General features: G+C 54.0%; 1 protein-coding gene across 1 annotated transcript; it reads right to left on the bottom strand.

Annotated features, from left to right (window-relative positions):
• Positions 1–741: 741 nt before the first annotated feature.
• GBA2 (glucosylceramidase beta 2) lies at positions 742–16228 on the bottom strand. The gene is made up of 17 exons (XM_061477190.1): positions 15944–16228; positions 12770–12861; positions 12473–12588; positions 12159–12377; positions 10350–10589; positions 9802–9904; positions 8108–8261; positions 7737–7862; positions 7450–7634; positions 7000–7104; positions 6254–6361; positions 5751–5902; positions 5493–5599; positions 5195–5337; positions 4771–4886; positions 1761–1952; positions 742–1675 (listed from the first exon to the last, which is right to left on the bottom strand). Exons 1-17 carry the CDS (start codon positions 16162–16164, stop codon positions 1448–1450), a joined length of 2607 nt encoding a protein of 868 aa, XP_061333174.1. The 5' UTR covers positions 16165–16228; the 3' UTR covers positions 742–1447.
• Between the last annotated feature and the right edge of the window lie 54 nt (positions 16229–16282).

Genomic DNA, 16282 nt, shown 5'->3' with positions numbered 1-16282 from the left:
CCTAAGGGAGCGCTGCCATGGGAGGAGGACTGGTTGCCTGGTCCAGGGGGGCCATATCCAGGAGAACCTGCCCTTTCCCGGATAATGTTACTCCTGTGCCCAGGCGGATGTGGAAACGCTTCCCTGCAGAGTGACATTTATCACCTGATGGCAGCAGGGCCACCACAGCAATGCCCTGCCTGCACCAGCATCCAGGCAGAGCAAGAACAGGCACAGGGGGGAAGGACAGGCTGCCTCTCACCCCAACCCTCATGGCACTTACAGTTCAGAGGGTGTTAGAGCAAAAGGCTCTCCAGTGGGCAGAAAGAGCTTGTAGCTAAACCTGGGTGCAGGGCTTCCTCCCCGCACCCACAAAACCAGGGAGGTGCAGCCTTTGAAGGCTGACCTGGCACAGAAATTAGGAAAACAAAGCAAGGTGCCCAGCCCTGGGCAGGTGAGGAACATGACTCTGTCAAGGGCAGGCACACAGAGCCAGTTCCAGGCAGCACGCTAAGCTCCTTGCCTTCCTCTGACAAGGAGGGAACAGAGAAGAAGCAAGGGGCAGGTCCTATGTCCCCTGCACATCTTGCTCCTGTTAGCAGTCCCCACAAGAGGCAGCCAGCTAATTGTTTGCCCTCTCCAATTAAGCTGAGTGTTGGCTCTCCCTCTATCCCCAGCCCAGTAAGGAAACAGGGAACAATGCAGGGTCTCCCTCCTCAGGCTGCCCCCCCACCCCAGCACAGAAGACACACACAAAAGAGACACAGCTGGACAAATTTATTAAGAACTTAAATGATTCATCCCCTAAAACGTGCTCTGCTGTCCACCCTAGCACTAGCAGGGAGGGGGGCCATGGTACCAGCCCAGGTCCTACTGCTGCTGCTTGGGCTCGATTGTCACAGATTGTCATCACCCAGGAAGCCGGGGCTCCCCTGGGGACTGCATCCGCCCTGGGGCAGAGCCAGTCTTTAGTTGTAGTGTCACAAAAGTGATGAACAACTACAGCATCCATGTGCTGGCATGCACCAGTCCCATGTCCTCACACACACACACACACACACACACACACTCCTTTGTTTTTCACTGGTTTTGCCCTGCAGACCACCTTACCCAGCCTACTGATCACAGGAGAGAGGGCTCCTGTGCTCTGAGGCAAGGTACCAGCTCTGGTTGAGGACGGCTGGGGGGGGCGGGGGCTGCAGGCTGTCAGAGCCCTGAGCAATGGGGAAAGGGAGGCGCAGGCTCCAGCAGCACCTCCTTATCCCGCTCCTCTCCTTGCTGAGGAGTTGGTACCTGCACCTCTTGTCCCCACCTCAAGCTCAGTGGTGGTGGCTGGAAGACCCCTGAGGTGAAGGACATGTAGTGGAGGTAGGGAAGGAAGACAGCGATGTGAGTATTACCAGGCAGGCGAGAAGGGCCTCCACCAGCCCTCCTGGTGAACCTGCTGCTCTGCCCCGTGCCACTGGGCTCAGGGGTGGTTGGGGACCCGGGTGGGCTGTGTGGGTGCTGGTGTCTGGCTGGCTCTGCGCTCCAGAGCCAGCTGCATGCTCCAGATGCTAAGGGGACGCATGTAAGCCAGCGAGCGGTAGACTTTCTTCTCCCGATAGGCCTCTGGTGTCTGGAAAGCCATCCCCAGCTGCTCCCAAACTGTCCGGTAGCAGCCTTCTGCTGTACGAAAGCCTTCTTCCACCAGCCCCTGCAGCAGAGGGAAGATGAACATCAGCACATCCACAGAGCACAAAGGAGATGGCATGTGCCAAGGGGCCAGCATCACCACTCACCTCCTGGATCATGGTGGCAGCCAAGGCATAGACCACACCAACCCACACCTCGTTGGACTGCACACTGGAGGTGTCGGGCTCCCCGCTAGGTCTCATGCCATTCACTGCTCCCATGGTGCCACCAGCAAAGCTCATGACGTTCTTCTCAAAGATGGTCCTCAGGGCACTGACGATGTGACTCTTGGGGAAGACCTGGGTGGACAGAGAGGGGGCTTTGGGCTCAGTGCACACACAGATCCCTCAGCTGGGTCTGCAGGGAGCAGGGTGAAGCTTTCAATGATAAAGGGGTCAGCACTGCTCGCTGGGTAAACAGCCACCTCAGGAAAACAACAGGAGGAAATGAAAAGCCCTCTTTCCCCGAAAAGACAGGAACAAGAGAAAAGACAGGAAAAGCACAGTTGCTCAACAGAAGAGATGCTGAACTTCATTCCACCTTCCTCCTGGGGAGGCTGACAGCTCAAACTAGTGTGTCTCAACCTACAGCCTCTCCACCTTCAGGCACTGGCTGAACCCCTCACGTCTCTCAGGAGTCTGCTTTGGGGACCAGGCCAACCACACTATTCCCACCTTGGGGACTAAGCCCATCAGTTTAAGGTTACCACTGCTCAATTCCCAGGCAATGACTGAGGTCCAGACCTTCTCCTGTTCTCTCAGCACACCTGCACCAGATACAAAAGGCACTGCAACACCTACAAGAGATGGGACACCAGCCAGAAGTGGCCAAAGAATAGTCAGGGATCATTGAGGCTGAAGGCACCTTCCTGCCGAAGGGAAAGACTAGGGTAAAGCCAGTCTGATGAGACTAGAATACATCCTGCAGCTGCAAAGTGAATGCTGTGGATAGTGGTAGTTTTGTTTGGGTAAATGCTGGGAATTTTGGGGAAATAATGAAGAAAATTAAGAAATAAGCTTCAATTCAAGAAACAGAAAAATCCCCAACCAAACAGGGCTTAGGTTTGAATGATTTCAAAAGGACTCTATAATCCTTTCGATTTTGTAATCAGGCAGTGATGCAAGTGTTTGTGGTCTGGACCGAGGTGAGTTTTACATGAGAGGAGGGGATGAAGAGCTCAGACTAAAATGCACAGGACGCCTGATGGTTTTCTGTGTCTGGAAGGAGAGATCTGGAACTTTTGTTCCAAATGAAAGTTAAGTCTTGTGAAACATCAGCAGTGCTTGAAGGATAAACAGCCATTTCAGTCTATTATCACAAGGAAGTAAAAACCTTCACTTCCCAATAAGGGACTAAAACCAAAACCAAGGCAGTTGTTCAACAAACTAATGCCAAGAGCTCAAAACAATTATGAGAACAGACTGAAGTATCAAGCTGAGTAAGCTCTTGCCAAAAGAAGAAAACAAAACAACCTCCACAGACTTTAACAAAACCAAAATCAACTTGACCTGCGCACGAAAACACCTGACAGCAAAACAAAAGCAGTGGAACAGTAACACAGCCAGGACTGCATTAAATTAAAAAGCCTCCGTGCACAACTGAATTTAAATACAGTTTCTGCACTGCTTTCATTACTGGCAGTAAAATTAGGAAGTGTCAGTGCAGAAAAAGTCACTTCCTTGGTGAGAAAAGGAAGGTTGAAGACTCGATGCTGAAACCAAAGGGCTGGCTTCTCTCCACCCCACACCCACTTAACAACAAGAAAGCCATAACAAGAACATAATGAGAACATAACAAGAAAATAATGAGAACATAATGAGAACTCTGTGGTGTAACCAAGAGAAGAAGCAAAGTCTCAGAGCTACCTTGACATCTGTCTGTAAGGCAGGGAAGAGCCAGGCAGCTGCAGGTCATCAGCACAGCCCAAGAACCTTTCTTGCCACTCTGGTGCTACCAGAACCAGGGCGACCAAAAGGTGCGATGACACAAGGCAGAAGCTTGCCAAGGGAGCCTGGGCAGTCCAACCACACAGCTTTGTTAGGCTCAAAAGAAGGGCAGCAAATGCATTCTACCTGTGCTGAAGTCCAGCATCCAAAACAGTCATTTTCTCCCTTGTTGTGGCTCTGGAGGTAATCATAGAATGGTTATAGCTGGAAAGGACTAGCTGAGACTAGGTTATCCAAGTTCACTTGATCTGATTTCTTTCCACCTAAGCCCATTTGCTGCTGGGGAGCCAGAATCAGCAGAAAGGGTTGGTGTGAAGCAGCCATCTCTGGCAGAAACTAGCTTATTTTCTATTTCATTAGAACTGTACACCCATCGAGAGTGTATTAATGAGGTTAAGACCAGGAGCGTTGCCAGCCAGGCAGGATATCAAAATACTTAGGAAAAAAGCCCTCGATAGCCATGGTAACAGAAGAGAGAGTAGTTTACCAGTCCCACCTCCAGTGAACTCGAAGCTCACCAGGCAGCAGAGAAACAGTGCCACCTTCAGTTAACAACAGTCTTGAGGCTATGGAAACGCAAAGCGGCATCTTCGGACCGAAGCAAGTTCAATGTTTGCCCCCAAGAGGGACGTTTGGGTATTACTGCGCGGGCTCTGGGACAGATTCTGCCTGCAGCCGCAGGCACAGCCTCAATTCACTTGTTCTGAAGACCCACACTGGGCTAAATGCACTTCCCAGCTCTGTTCCGGGTGCTGCAGCACCAGCAGCTGCTCTTGCTATGCCATCAGATAAGAGGAGCCTTCAGCCAATTCTCCTCTTCCAAATGAAGAGAAACAGACTTTAGGGACCCAAATCAGTCTTAGTTCCCTAGGATAATAATTCAGGAATCTAAACTGGGCAGCAACTAACACAAAAGAAGTTTCATACACTTTTTCCTCCTGTTTTTCAACAAACAGCCCCTTGCCAAGAACAAACCCCAGTGAGACCTTCCTTTCCATGAGCAGATTTGGTTTAAGGCAGGGTGCACCGATGTGTGCTTTGGTGGAGGCTGTTGGATGCGCATATCTGGATGGAGACCCCTGCACCAATCTGTAATGTATAACCCACTCCACATGCCAGCCCTGCTACTGCAGGTCCCATCTCATCCCAGCCAGGATCCCCCTTCTCTTACCTCAAATTCCCCTTGGTCCAGGCCACAGGCCCCAAGAAACCACTGCCCAGCACACTGGTCTGACATGATGCTGTTGGAAGCGCCACTCCCACTGCTGTCATAGTTGTAGTATTTTCCTGGAAAAGGCAGGAAGCAGTTTAAACTCAATAGTTTGGCACCCCAGCTCATGTGTGCTGCCCCTACACTTCTCTCTGTGAGGCAGGAGAACACTTTTTTCCAGAACGGTCTCTTTTTCTTTCCTTTTCCAGGCCATCATAGCCTCTCTGTTCCCTCTCTGGTATCTGCTCCTTCCCCTCCACTTGCAGGGATGGCATTTTGCCTCCTTCTCCCATCCCCTGCAAGGCTTTGTTACCCAAGAAGGGATCACCCCATTCCCAAGGGATGCATGGCCAGTGAATGTGGTTCCCCACCAGCAAGGGCTCACCATTCCAGAGCTTCCTCTCAAATGCCTCCTTGCCCTTGTTCAGGATGTCCATATACTTCTGCCGGATCTTGGCATCCCCGAGCACCTCTGCCATCTTGCACATCATGCAGACTGCTGCCAGCCACAGACCACCACAGTAGGCACTGCCAGAGCCAAAGGAGAGAACCATCAGCAATCTGTGCCACCTCATGGGTTGCATAGAGCTCCCACATCATATGGGGACCACAGTTCTAGCTCTGAGATACCTCCCCACCCCATAGGTCCCATCTCCAAACTTCCATCTGGCTCTGCTGCTCACCTGGCTCCATTTACCACCCATGCGTCATACGTCTGGTCAGCAAAGCCACCATTTTCAATGAGTCCATCATTATCCGTGTCAAACTTCAGCTCTGACTCCATCACAGCCTGCAGAAGAGGCAGGAGATGGTCACACAGCCTCTGAATCCTGGCAGCCCCTCACACTCTGCTCAGGAGCATCCATCCTCTCAGGATGCTGCATGGCTCCCAAGGGAAGTGTGGAAGGGGGATGCCCCACAGTGTGATCTCCTCCCTATACCTGGCAGACTGGCCACATGTCCTGCAGGTATACGGAGTCGTGTGTCAGATAGTAGTCACGGTACACCTGCAGCACGAACTTCAGGTTGAGGTCCTTCCAGTCAGCCGTGTCATGCATCAGGTAGGCATTGACACGCTGCCATGGCTCATCACCTAAGCAGGAATAGAGCAGATGCAGCAGGGCAGTAAGCAATGAATGTCCCCTCGCCTGCTGAGGAGCAAGGTCCCAAGGGTGCTGTGATACATCAGCACTAAAATAACATGTTGCATCTTGTGCCATCTCTGTCAAGAGCAGCCTTCTTACTACTGCTCAGCTTCCACCCCATCTCTCTTGTGTGAGCTCCATGCAGCATGTTCTTCACCACCACCCCAAACCACTCACGCTTGTCATTCCCAAACTGTATTCCACGCACTATACCTCTTTTGCCCAGCTTGGGAGATAACTACCGCAAGATAGCTATGTGAGCAGCCCCACACCCCATACGCTCCATCCATACCCCTTACCTGGGTCCCCGATGTCATGTGGCACCACATTCTTCAGCTTCACCTGGGCTGTCTGACCACACATCAAATACTGGCGGAGCTGGATATCCTCATTCATCACTGTGACAGCTGGAGGGGACACAGAGCAAGACATCAGAAAGGCAGGAGGTGCTGCAGCGAGCTCCAAGCACTGGCAGGGCCACCAGCATGCCAGGCTGCTTTTTGGGCTAGGATCAAGCCTACAAGATCCCAGCCCTTTGCAAAAGGCAGAGGACACCAGGCTGCCCCCAGTCTCCCCACAGCATGTGACATGCAGCTGTCACCACCCCCTTCAGCAAGGGGGTGGCAGCACCCAAGGCTGGAAGGGAAGCCCAGGGGGTTCAGTCCTTTCATAGCCCAGCAAAGAGCTGTGCTGCTCCACTGGTTGGGCCACCACCAAGCAGCTTCCAAGCCCACTGAAAGCATCAGGGTCTGTAAACATGGTTCTACTCTGCAAGGGGCATGAAAAGAGCTGATAAGACCATGGATTGGTCCTGTGCACCCCATGTGCAGCAAGAAGGCATCCCACTGCTGGGCAGAGAGACACTGAGGCAGCAACATTGTGGGTTTGCCAGTACTGGGCCTAGCACTTCACCTAGGAAGGAGCTGGAGGAAGATGCTGACTCCACAGCACAGATTTCTACAGCAGATGCAGCCTCAAATCCTCCATCTCCTTCGTAGGTGAAGACATCAGCAGGCACAAAGCCAGAGTCTTGTGGGCCACTCACCAATGTCATACTGCAGGCTGATCTGCAGCTTGGGCCACAGCATGACAAGAGCAAAGGAGGCGTAGAAGTGGACATCGTAGGTGTTGTACATCCGGTACTCCTGACCTGGAAGGAGCAGGGAGATGGTGAGGGATGGGAGACCTGCCACAGGAAGAGGAAAGGAGGGGCAGGTCCTCCTTTCCACATGGCCCAGGAAGGTGGGCTCTTTCCCAGCATAAGGCAGAGGCTCCTGTTAGAAGAGGGGTTTTATTCCCTATATACAGTGGGTCTGCAGAAGACTTCATGCTGTATCCTACACGGCTTGGTCCTTCAAGTGATTCTGCTGGAAGCAGTGCTGCCCTCTCCCTATCAGAGTGTGAAAAGCATCCCCACAGCAGGTTAAGAACGCCTGGCGACACCAACAGGGAGAGAGGTGGAGTTGGGACCATCCATTGAGTCCCTGCAAGTTACCTTCCAAATAAGCAAACCTTCCGTACTCCCGCAGCACAGGGAGGAGGTGGGAGATGCCAGCCGCCGCCTGGCCCCGCAGGTCCTCATCACAGCAGTCTGGGGGCAGTTCCACCCAGATGGTCCCCCCATCCGTCACGAAGTACAGCTCATTGAAGAGGGCAGACTTGTACCAGGAAGGCAGTTGGCTACAGGCAAGAGGGAAACTCAGCCACAGCGGATGAGGGGGTGATGCTTCTGCTCTCACCAGTCCCAGTAGGGCACTGGGAAAGTGCTCTCATCCACCCTACCTGTTCTCCAAGATGGGATTCTGCCACGCTTCAATCTTCCTCTCCCATTCCTTGTAGTGCGTCAGGGCATAGTGTGAGAGAGCAGGAGCAGCATCGCCTCCGCTGCCAAAAAAACGGGTGTAGCGCCTGCAAACAGAGGTTTGGTGAGTATGCCACGGGATCAGGCTGGGAAGAGCCCACCCCGGCACAGGAGAGGGGCTGGACTGTAGTGAATACCAGGATAATGTGACTTCTAGTGCAGGGGCAGTGGGGAACAGGGGCTGGGGAGATGGTCCCCTCTGTGAGCTGGCAGGGAATGGGTGGCACAAAGCTCCCCAGGCAGCACTCAAACCCAGAGGCAGGAAGGAGGCTTTGAGACACAACCCACCCACCTGAGGTGCAGCTTCTCCTTGGAGCCGAAGTGAATGCAGGGCATGTCCCAAGCCAGGGCCATCTCCAGCGTTCTGTGTCCCCGGGCAGGCACTGTGCAGCTGGCGCACACTGCTGCTGCTGTCAGCTCCCCCTTCTCTGTCAGGCTGCTCTTACCTGACAGGAGACAAACAGCATTAAAAGGTATCCACGAGCAATCAAGGAAGCCCTATGGAGGTGGGGTAACTGATGCTCCCATGCATTCCAATGGGAATGAGACTAGCGTGAGGTGTCCCTGCCTATGGGCAGGGGGCTGGAACTAGATGATCTTAAGGTCCTTTCCAACCCTAACTATTCTAAGATTCTATGTTTGCACCCCCTTGCAACCTGGAAGGCACATCTCCAGGATCTCAAGGGATGACATTACTACATAGAACAACAGAATAAATGAGGTTGGAAAAGCCCTTCATGGTCACCAAGTCCAACTGTCCCCTCAGGGCCTGTCAAATCCACCACTAAACCATGTCACTCATCTATGTGCTTTTTGAACACTTCCAGGGATGGCGATGCGAGGTAACTGCTTTTTGCAAGCAGGAAAAAAATACCTGCCATGGGCGGAGAGGTTAAAAGAAGTTAGTCATCAAAGCAGAGGAACAAATCAGGCAGGAAAAGCCACCAGGCATGAGTGGAAGGGACAGAGCATCCCATGACTTTGTAACTGCGCTGCACTCAGAGGTGCTGTGACTTTCTAGTGACAAGTCATCATTTCCAGGCTTTCTGCATGGTGCTTGGACTGTGCCTGTGTTTACAGAAAGCCCTGAGGCAGGTGGATAATTACACGCTGGCTCTGACATGTGTACCAGGTAAACTCATTAGAGCAACAATTTTAACAGAAGCACAGATTCTTGCTATGATAATGCTTGGCATGCATGATGGAAAACCACATTCCAATAGCCTGGAGAACTCAGAGTGCAACTAGGCAGGAAATTTAGTTTTCCGGAAATATTTATGTAAACATCCTATTTACATAATTTAGGCTTCAAGGAATCTCGCAGAGGCCCATTGCCAGTGTCACTAGTTTGTCAGCATTGTCCTTGTTCAAAAGCTGGCAGGGGCATTAGGCAAATGGTCACAATGAGAGGTTAGTAGCAAGGGCTGGGAGATACCACCCTGCTTCAAGGCTTCTGCCCAGGGAGCAAGCAGACAACGGAGGATGACGCAGAAGTGTCAAGGGAATACCAGGGGCCTTCAGGGAGCTGATATAGTAACAAGAGGACAGCAAGTGGTAGCAGCACCAAACCCCAAGGACTGCTAAACGCCTGTTAGAACAAATCTGACAAGGCCCAGCTTGCAGATGTGGCAATAGGAACTGAGGGAAGGCAGCCAGGCATCACCCTGGCTACTCAGCAGAAACATCAGCTCAGTGTGAAGACTACACTACACAGACTGCCAAAACACTGGCATGTGCAACTAACATAGCCCCAGAATGGTGCAAACGGCTTTGGGGAACCACAACAAGGATAGCATGACAAGCTATGGGAAATCTGGACAGCCTAAAGCTGGGAATAAGTGACAGCATAACTAAGAGCTTTTTGTGATAGCACTGAAGTGGATGGAGGGGAGAAATCCACCCTTGCTTGGGTTCCCTGTGACCAGTGTGGCCACCTATTCCGCCCACTCCCCCTCCATCTAGCCCACAGAGGACAGAGGGACTCACCGGGGGGTGACTCCAGCCTGCCATCATGCAGGAGGTCCTGCCACACCTCTCTACCCAATCCCGCAGGATTGAATGCCGTGAGGTGTGTGACTCCTGTGCCAGCCTGTGGAAGAGAAGAGCATCATCAGGGAGTAGTACTTCTGAGGGGCAGATGCACATTTGTCCCCTTTAACAACACTGGGACATCACACTCGCTCCCCACATGCTGCTCTGACTCCAAACTACTAACTCCAAGCCTACACACCCTACAAGGTTCACCTATAGGGAAGCTTCTCTGGGCACCCTGTGCCAGTGTTTCAGCACCCTCACAGGGAGAAGCTTCTTCCTAATGTCCAATCTTAAACCTTCCCTATGTCCCTCCTGGCACCCACCCACAAAGAGGGCACCCTCAGGAACATCATGTCCCCACCCCTGCTCCAGTGGTCAAGCACTGAGGATGGGTGCCAACCCCAACCCATTGCACACCCATCCCTCACCAGCCCCCCCACTTTCAGTAGGGCTGTACAACCCCCCCAGCAGGAGCCATACCACCAGTGCCAGCCCTTTACCTTCTCCCGGGCAGAGATGGCAAGGGTGAAGGGGTTCACACGCGTGCAGTGGTGCAGCAAGACACCAGCAACCCGCTCGCCCTCCTTCTCAAGGGTGAAGGGCTCATTCCAGTGCCCTCCGCTCCTGTCCTGCTTCGCTCCCATGCCATTCTGCATGCTGAACATGATGGAGACGTCCACGTCCTCATCCCTCCCATTCTCCACCTCCCAGATGAAGACTCCCACTGGCAGGCTGGAGTCCTGGCAGGGACAGACAAGGCAGTGAACAGGGCTGGTGCTCCATGGGTAGCTGCTGGAGCATCACTTCTCCCACTACCTAGGAGACCACATGGGATACAGCAAGGAACAACTTGGTCTCAGAGCCCATTGCCAAGATGGGGAGCAGCAATTGGAATAGAGGAATGGCAGGGGCAGGATATACAAAACACAAATCACAAGCCCTGAACTAGCAAGCCCCACATGGGGCAATACACAGACGGAAAGCAGCGTTCAGTGCTCAGATAGGTGTCTCACCACTCATTTGCTAAACAGGTTGATACAGGCTCACGTGCTTTGCTGGGGTAAGAGGAAGGTCAGGCATGTCAGCAGCACAGCTTCCCACCCTCGCCTGGGGCTGGGAATGAGCAGGAGTGTCGAGGCATCCCTTGCTGCCATCCCGAGCTCCCACATTGCTGTGGGGGTTCCTCTTGCCTGGGAGCACAGGGAAGTGTTGGGGAAGCCCAGCTGGGAAAGCCCTGCTAATAAGCAGCTTTTCCCTTGGGCACGGCAGGCAAAAACCAGCTAAAGCACTCTCTGGAACACCCAGCTGACAAACCAACCCATGAGTAGAGGCTGAGGGCTTCCCAAAGCGCTATCACCGGATCCTCTGGGCAGGAAGGTCACAGCCCTGGACCTGCCATTCCGGGTGGATGGGAGCTGGGATGGTCACAGGAAAAAACCAAAGGCAGGAAACAGGCAGTACAAAGAGTCAAAGCACAGTTCAGAGGGGAAAGAGCAGCTGCCAGAGATAAGAGTAAGGAAACAGGGATAACCCTTTCAACGCCAACTACTCCAGGAGGGGAAAAGCCCTCCAAGCGTTCCACCTGGCAGCTGGCACTAGGACAGGGCCTTAGGGCAGAAGAGACCAGGCTGGGAAAGAACATTAACAAGGTGGCAAGTCTGGTTGTCTTCAGGTAATGAACTCCACTACTGCAGCATCCCCTGATACACAGACAATATTCAGGGGTCAAAATCTCACCACTCCAAGCCTCTGCTACCAAAACACGACACATCAAGCATCACACAGTATAGTCTTGTGTCTGCTGTGCCAATCACAGAATGGTTTGAGTTGCAAGGGACCTTAAAGCTCATCCAGTTCCAGCCCCCTGCCACACGCAGGGACACCTTCCACCAGAGCAGGTTGCTCCAAGCCCTGTCCAACCTGGCCTTGAACATTGCCAAGGGTGGGGCAGCCACAGCTTCTCTGAGCAACCTGTGCCAGCACCTCAGCACCCTCATAGTGAGCAGCTTCTTCCTAATGTCTAATCTTAAATCTTCCCTTTGTCAGGTTAAAGCCATTCCCCCTTGTCTTGTCACTGCATGCCCTTGTAAAACATCCCTCTCCAGATTTCTTGTAGCCACCTTTACAGACTGTAAGACTCTTTTAAGGCCTCCAGAGCCTTCTCTTCTCCAGGCTTTCTCATTCCCATGCAGGCAGCTCTGCCACATCCCAGCCAACCTGCTTCATGAAAGCCATGCTGCAGCAGTGCTGTGTGACCCGGTGCTCCCATGGAACGGGTTGCAACCTGCACGGAGCCACCACCTCCTTACCTTATAGTCATGGGGGATGACGGGAGAGACCTGGCGGCAAGTGAGCACCACGTTTTGCCCTGGGAGCTCATAGACCATCCAGGCACGAGGGTACAGGGCATGGTAGAAGGCATAGTGGCCACAGTACCCCCAGTTCCAGCCCTGCAGAGTGCTGGGTTTCTCTGTGGACAAGACCTGCTGGTAAACCGTCTGCCCTTTGCAACGCAGGCACACCGTGAACTGGAGAGGAAAGATGCATGTGAAGGGGTGAGAGGAGCCAGACAGCAGATGCCTCAACCACCCAATGCATCCCTTGCAGGCCTTGCTGCACCTACCTGGTCAGCGATGACAGTCCCATAGTGATAAATGCCAGGGTTCAGCTGCCAGCGGCAGAACTCTCCCCGCCAGCCACGGGTGATGGTGCCTCCTCCGATCCCGCCCAGCGGGCACCCTGCCAAAGACACCAGAAATCAGCACCCCCAATGCTCCCCATGGCGGGATCTGGCTCAAGGAACCCCACTGCCCATATCCCAGAAGCTCCTTGTCCCACTTCCCCCCCTCTAGTGCCATGACGGCCCCATGTGAACCCCTGCCCACCCTGAACTGTGCCAGTGCCCAAACTGGAGGCTGACCATAGATCTGCTGCAGAGGAACAGCACACAAGAGGTCAATGAAGGCGGATTTCTTCTCTATGCGGGTCTTCTTGTACCACCACCTGAAGTACCTGTAAGGGAAAGGGAAGTATGAAAGAAGATGGAAGCATGCGTCACTGTTCCTTCAGTGTCACTAGGCAGTATGTGAACAGCATATGTTGCAGCTGTTGTACATCCCTCTTGTAGGCATGTACAACTGGAACCTGTGTCCCAGGGCACACGGGGTGGCAGCCCCTGCCATCCATCTGCACCATGTCAGCAGACATAAGCAGGCAGAGCAAGGGCACAGCATGAAAACAGAGCACTCTGATACTCAAGAACAGGGCTCCCAGCCTTTCCATGAGGAAGTGGTAATGCACACAAGAACCACCACCTCCATACTTGGTTGGGCATGTCCTCACTTAGGAAGGTCTGGGAGCAGAAGCACAAGCCCAGGGAAGCCATACACTGCAGAGACATGAACCTTGGTCTTCCACTTCCACGTCCCCATGGTCACACAGCACTCTGCCAGTGCCACATCCCCAGGTGCAGATGGCACGGGGCAGCCTTGCCCTGGAGGAGGCCATGCTGCCTGCCTGCGGACTCATCTCTGCTCACACACCAGCTGTGCAGCCAGGCACTGCCCATCAGATAATTCCTCACCCAAAGGCCTGGGAATCCAGAAACACCCAAACAGGGGCACACCTGAGCCTGGGTGTGCCAGCACCACTGCGGGCAAGAGGAGCTCAGCGCTCGTAAAGGACTGGCTTTGGCTAATGAACCGCCCCAAGTTAAATCTTCCTCAGGGAGACAATTAGCATACGGAAAAGAGCTACCAGACTAGATGAGGCTGATGAGCTTCCCACAGCAAACAGACAGGCAAAACCCAACCAGTGGCTACATAGCCCTTGGTGCCAAACAGGGGCATGGGAGCCCTACAACAGGCAACCTGTGCAGTGTTTCACCACCCTCATAGTGAAAAACTTCTTCCTAACGCCTAACATAAATCTCCCCTCAGTTTAAAGCCATTCCCCCTTGTCCTGTCATTACCTGCCCCTGTAAAATGTCCCTCTCCATATTTCCTGTAGTCCCCTTTAGGTATCTGTAGGCACCGATGCCATAGTGTTGAGAGGGCAGTCACCCAAGCGGGAGCCTGCTCTATTCCAATGGCTGGTGGGATGCTGGTGATGGGCAATAGGTGAGCAGTAATTCCCCAGACATGTACCCCCAGAAGCAAAAGGGAGAGGCTTTCCCACAACACTCCTCCTCCACACTCTTCCACAACCAAACACAACCGCACTTTGACTACGTGGCCACTGGATGTTCACCTTTAGTCATCAATATCAAAGGTCCCCAAACCCTTCTCGGGTTGATGTTTTCTGGGCTGCAGGCTGCCCTCCATTCCTACACCTCCATGTCTGTCTGTTTAAGGACATTTTGCCTGCAGAGGTCCAGGGCACCATGAGAACCAACCTGTCCTGCACAACCAACCCTCAGTCAGGGCCTGCCACTATCTCCAAGCTACATCTGCTTGCAACTGCTCTTCTCCCAGCTGAGACAGCCCTGGCTTTAGGCTGCTGAGGCGAGGTTTTGGCAGCGTGCTCTCTCTCAAGGAAATTATTTCACTTCTTTGTGTCGTTAACCTAGAACCAGGGAACCAACCCAGCTGCTTCCCCAGCAGGTTTCTGGTGACAGGAAACAGGGTGCCCAGGCAGAACAGTTGCAGCGTGGCTTCCCAGCTCCTTGCAAAGGAGGTGACATAGGGTCTCAAAAAGCAGACTTCCTATGAGCACGCAGCAGGAGAGGTTTGCAATTAACAGCCAGCCACTGCCTGAGCCGTTCTGCCATCTCAATAGCAAACTGTTCCCCCGCCAGCTTCTCGCAGCATCGTGCAAGCCAAGAAGAGAAAGGTGGCCGATGTCCAGTCGCTGGCTGCTAACAGCTCTGCCAGGGCTGCAGAATAACCAGGAGAGTCTTCGTGTTCTGCAGCTCCCAAGCTCCTTGCCAAAGCTGGAGGGCATTTCTTTCCCTTCAAATTGGCAGTGGAACTAGAACATGTCTGTGCATTACCTAACTACTCCAGATCCGTGCTGTGACCCCCTGCCAGGGCACACCAGCCATCTGCAGAAACCTGGAGCTTCCCTGCACGGAGGGTTTGCTCTGCGCAAGTGTATGGAGCTGATAACCAAACTACCTCCTAAATTTGTGAGGGAAGAGGCAACAGTTTGACTTTTAGTTTCTTGCTTTTGAACCTTAAAACCTTTCTGCAGGGCTGATACAAGCTACTTCCATTCCAGAACCCCAAAGCTGCTGCAGGGGCAATCACCTCCCCTTTCACTGCTCACCATACCAGAACTTCACGCTCTCCTACACATTCAGCTCATCCCAACCTGCACTGGCAGCTTTTCCAGCAGCGTTTCTCTCCCATGCATGACCCACGCTCTCCCTCCCCTTATGCCCAGGCTCATGCCGGGATGTCTCAGGTCACCCCGAAGCGGTCCGCTATCTGCCCCTTCATCAGGCTTTGCAAGCAGCAGCTTCCAAGGTCATCGAGCAGGGAGGGGGAAGAAAAAGCAGCTTTGAAAATGGAGGCAGGAGACAGAGAGACAGCATCAGGAAATAAATCATACCATCACTGGCTTCAGTGCTCATCGTGACGGGTGTGCAAACACCCTCAGCAGCTGGGCTGCCGCTCTAAAGGTTAACACGACACTGCCGTTTCCCACGCACGTTTTTCCTGCTTACTTCCAGGTCACCCTAACGCAAAGCCAGGAGAACCCCCATTCCTGATCCCCCTACAGCACATGTCCTCTTAAAATGCTCCCAATTCACCTCCAGCTTAATCTCCATCTACCGAAAAGCGCCTTATGCCAGGAGCTGAGCGCCGGGCACTGCTCGGGGTGATGCGGCACCGGCAGCGAGCCTCAGGGGGCAGAGGTAGGGGTAAAGCCCCATCCAAACCATATCCCAAGCCCTCCCAGCTCCTGCTCGGTTTTAAAGAGCCCTTAAGTACGCCTGGGTCTGTCTACATCAGCGCTGGCGCCAGGGGAGCCGGCAGCCCGGGGCCTTCCGTGATGCGCCGTACTCTGCCCTCTGTCCACCGGGGCACCGCCGCAGCACCGACGGGCTCCGCAAGGGCCCGATCCCCATCTCCCCCACCCTCCCGCCCCGTACCGCAAGGCGAGTCCGATGTGCCGCAGGACGTCACGGAACGACACATCGCCGGCACCGTAGGGCTGCCGCAGCTCCTCGAAGCGGTGCGCCAGGCAGAGCCGCCAGCCGGCCGTCGCCACGCCGCGGCCCGGCGCCGTCCCCTCATACAGCCGCTCCAGAGGGGCCGGGGCCGCCATCGCCGTCCCCTCACACCGGCGCTCCAGCGGGATCGCTGCCGCCATCACCGCCCCCCGTTTGTCGTGTGTGCCCTCTTCACCGCGCACCGCCCGGCCCCGCCCCGGCCGCCCCGGCCCAGCCCCGGCCCCGGCCCGCCCGCGGCCCCGGGGCACGGCGCCTCCG

This window comes from Pezoporus flaviventris, unplaced genomic scaffold, assembly GCF_033815535.1.
Source record: "Pezoporus flaviventris isolate CSIRO_AGI_PZ_B2104156 unplaced genomic scaffold, CSIRO_AGI_Pfla_v1 ptg000100l, whole genome shotgun sequence".
Classification (NCBI taxonomy): domain Eukaryota; kingdom Metazoa; phylum Chordata; class Aves; order Psittaciformes; family Psittacidae; genus Pezoporus; species Pezoporus flaviventris.
Note: the sequence above shows the minus strand (reverse complement) of the source record. Positions and strands in the feature narration are given on the sequence as shown.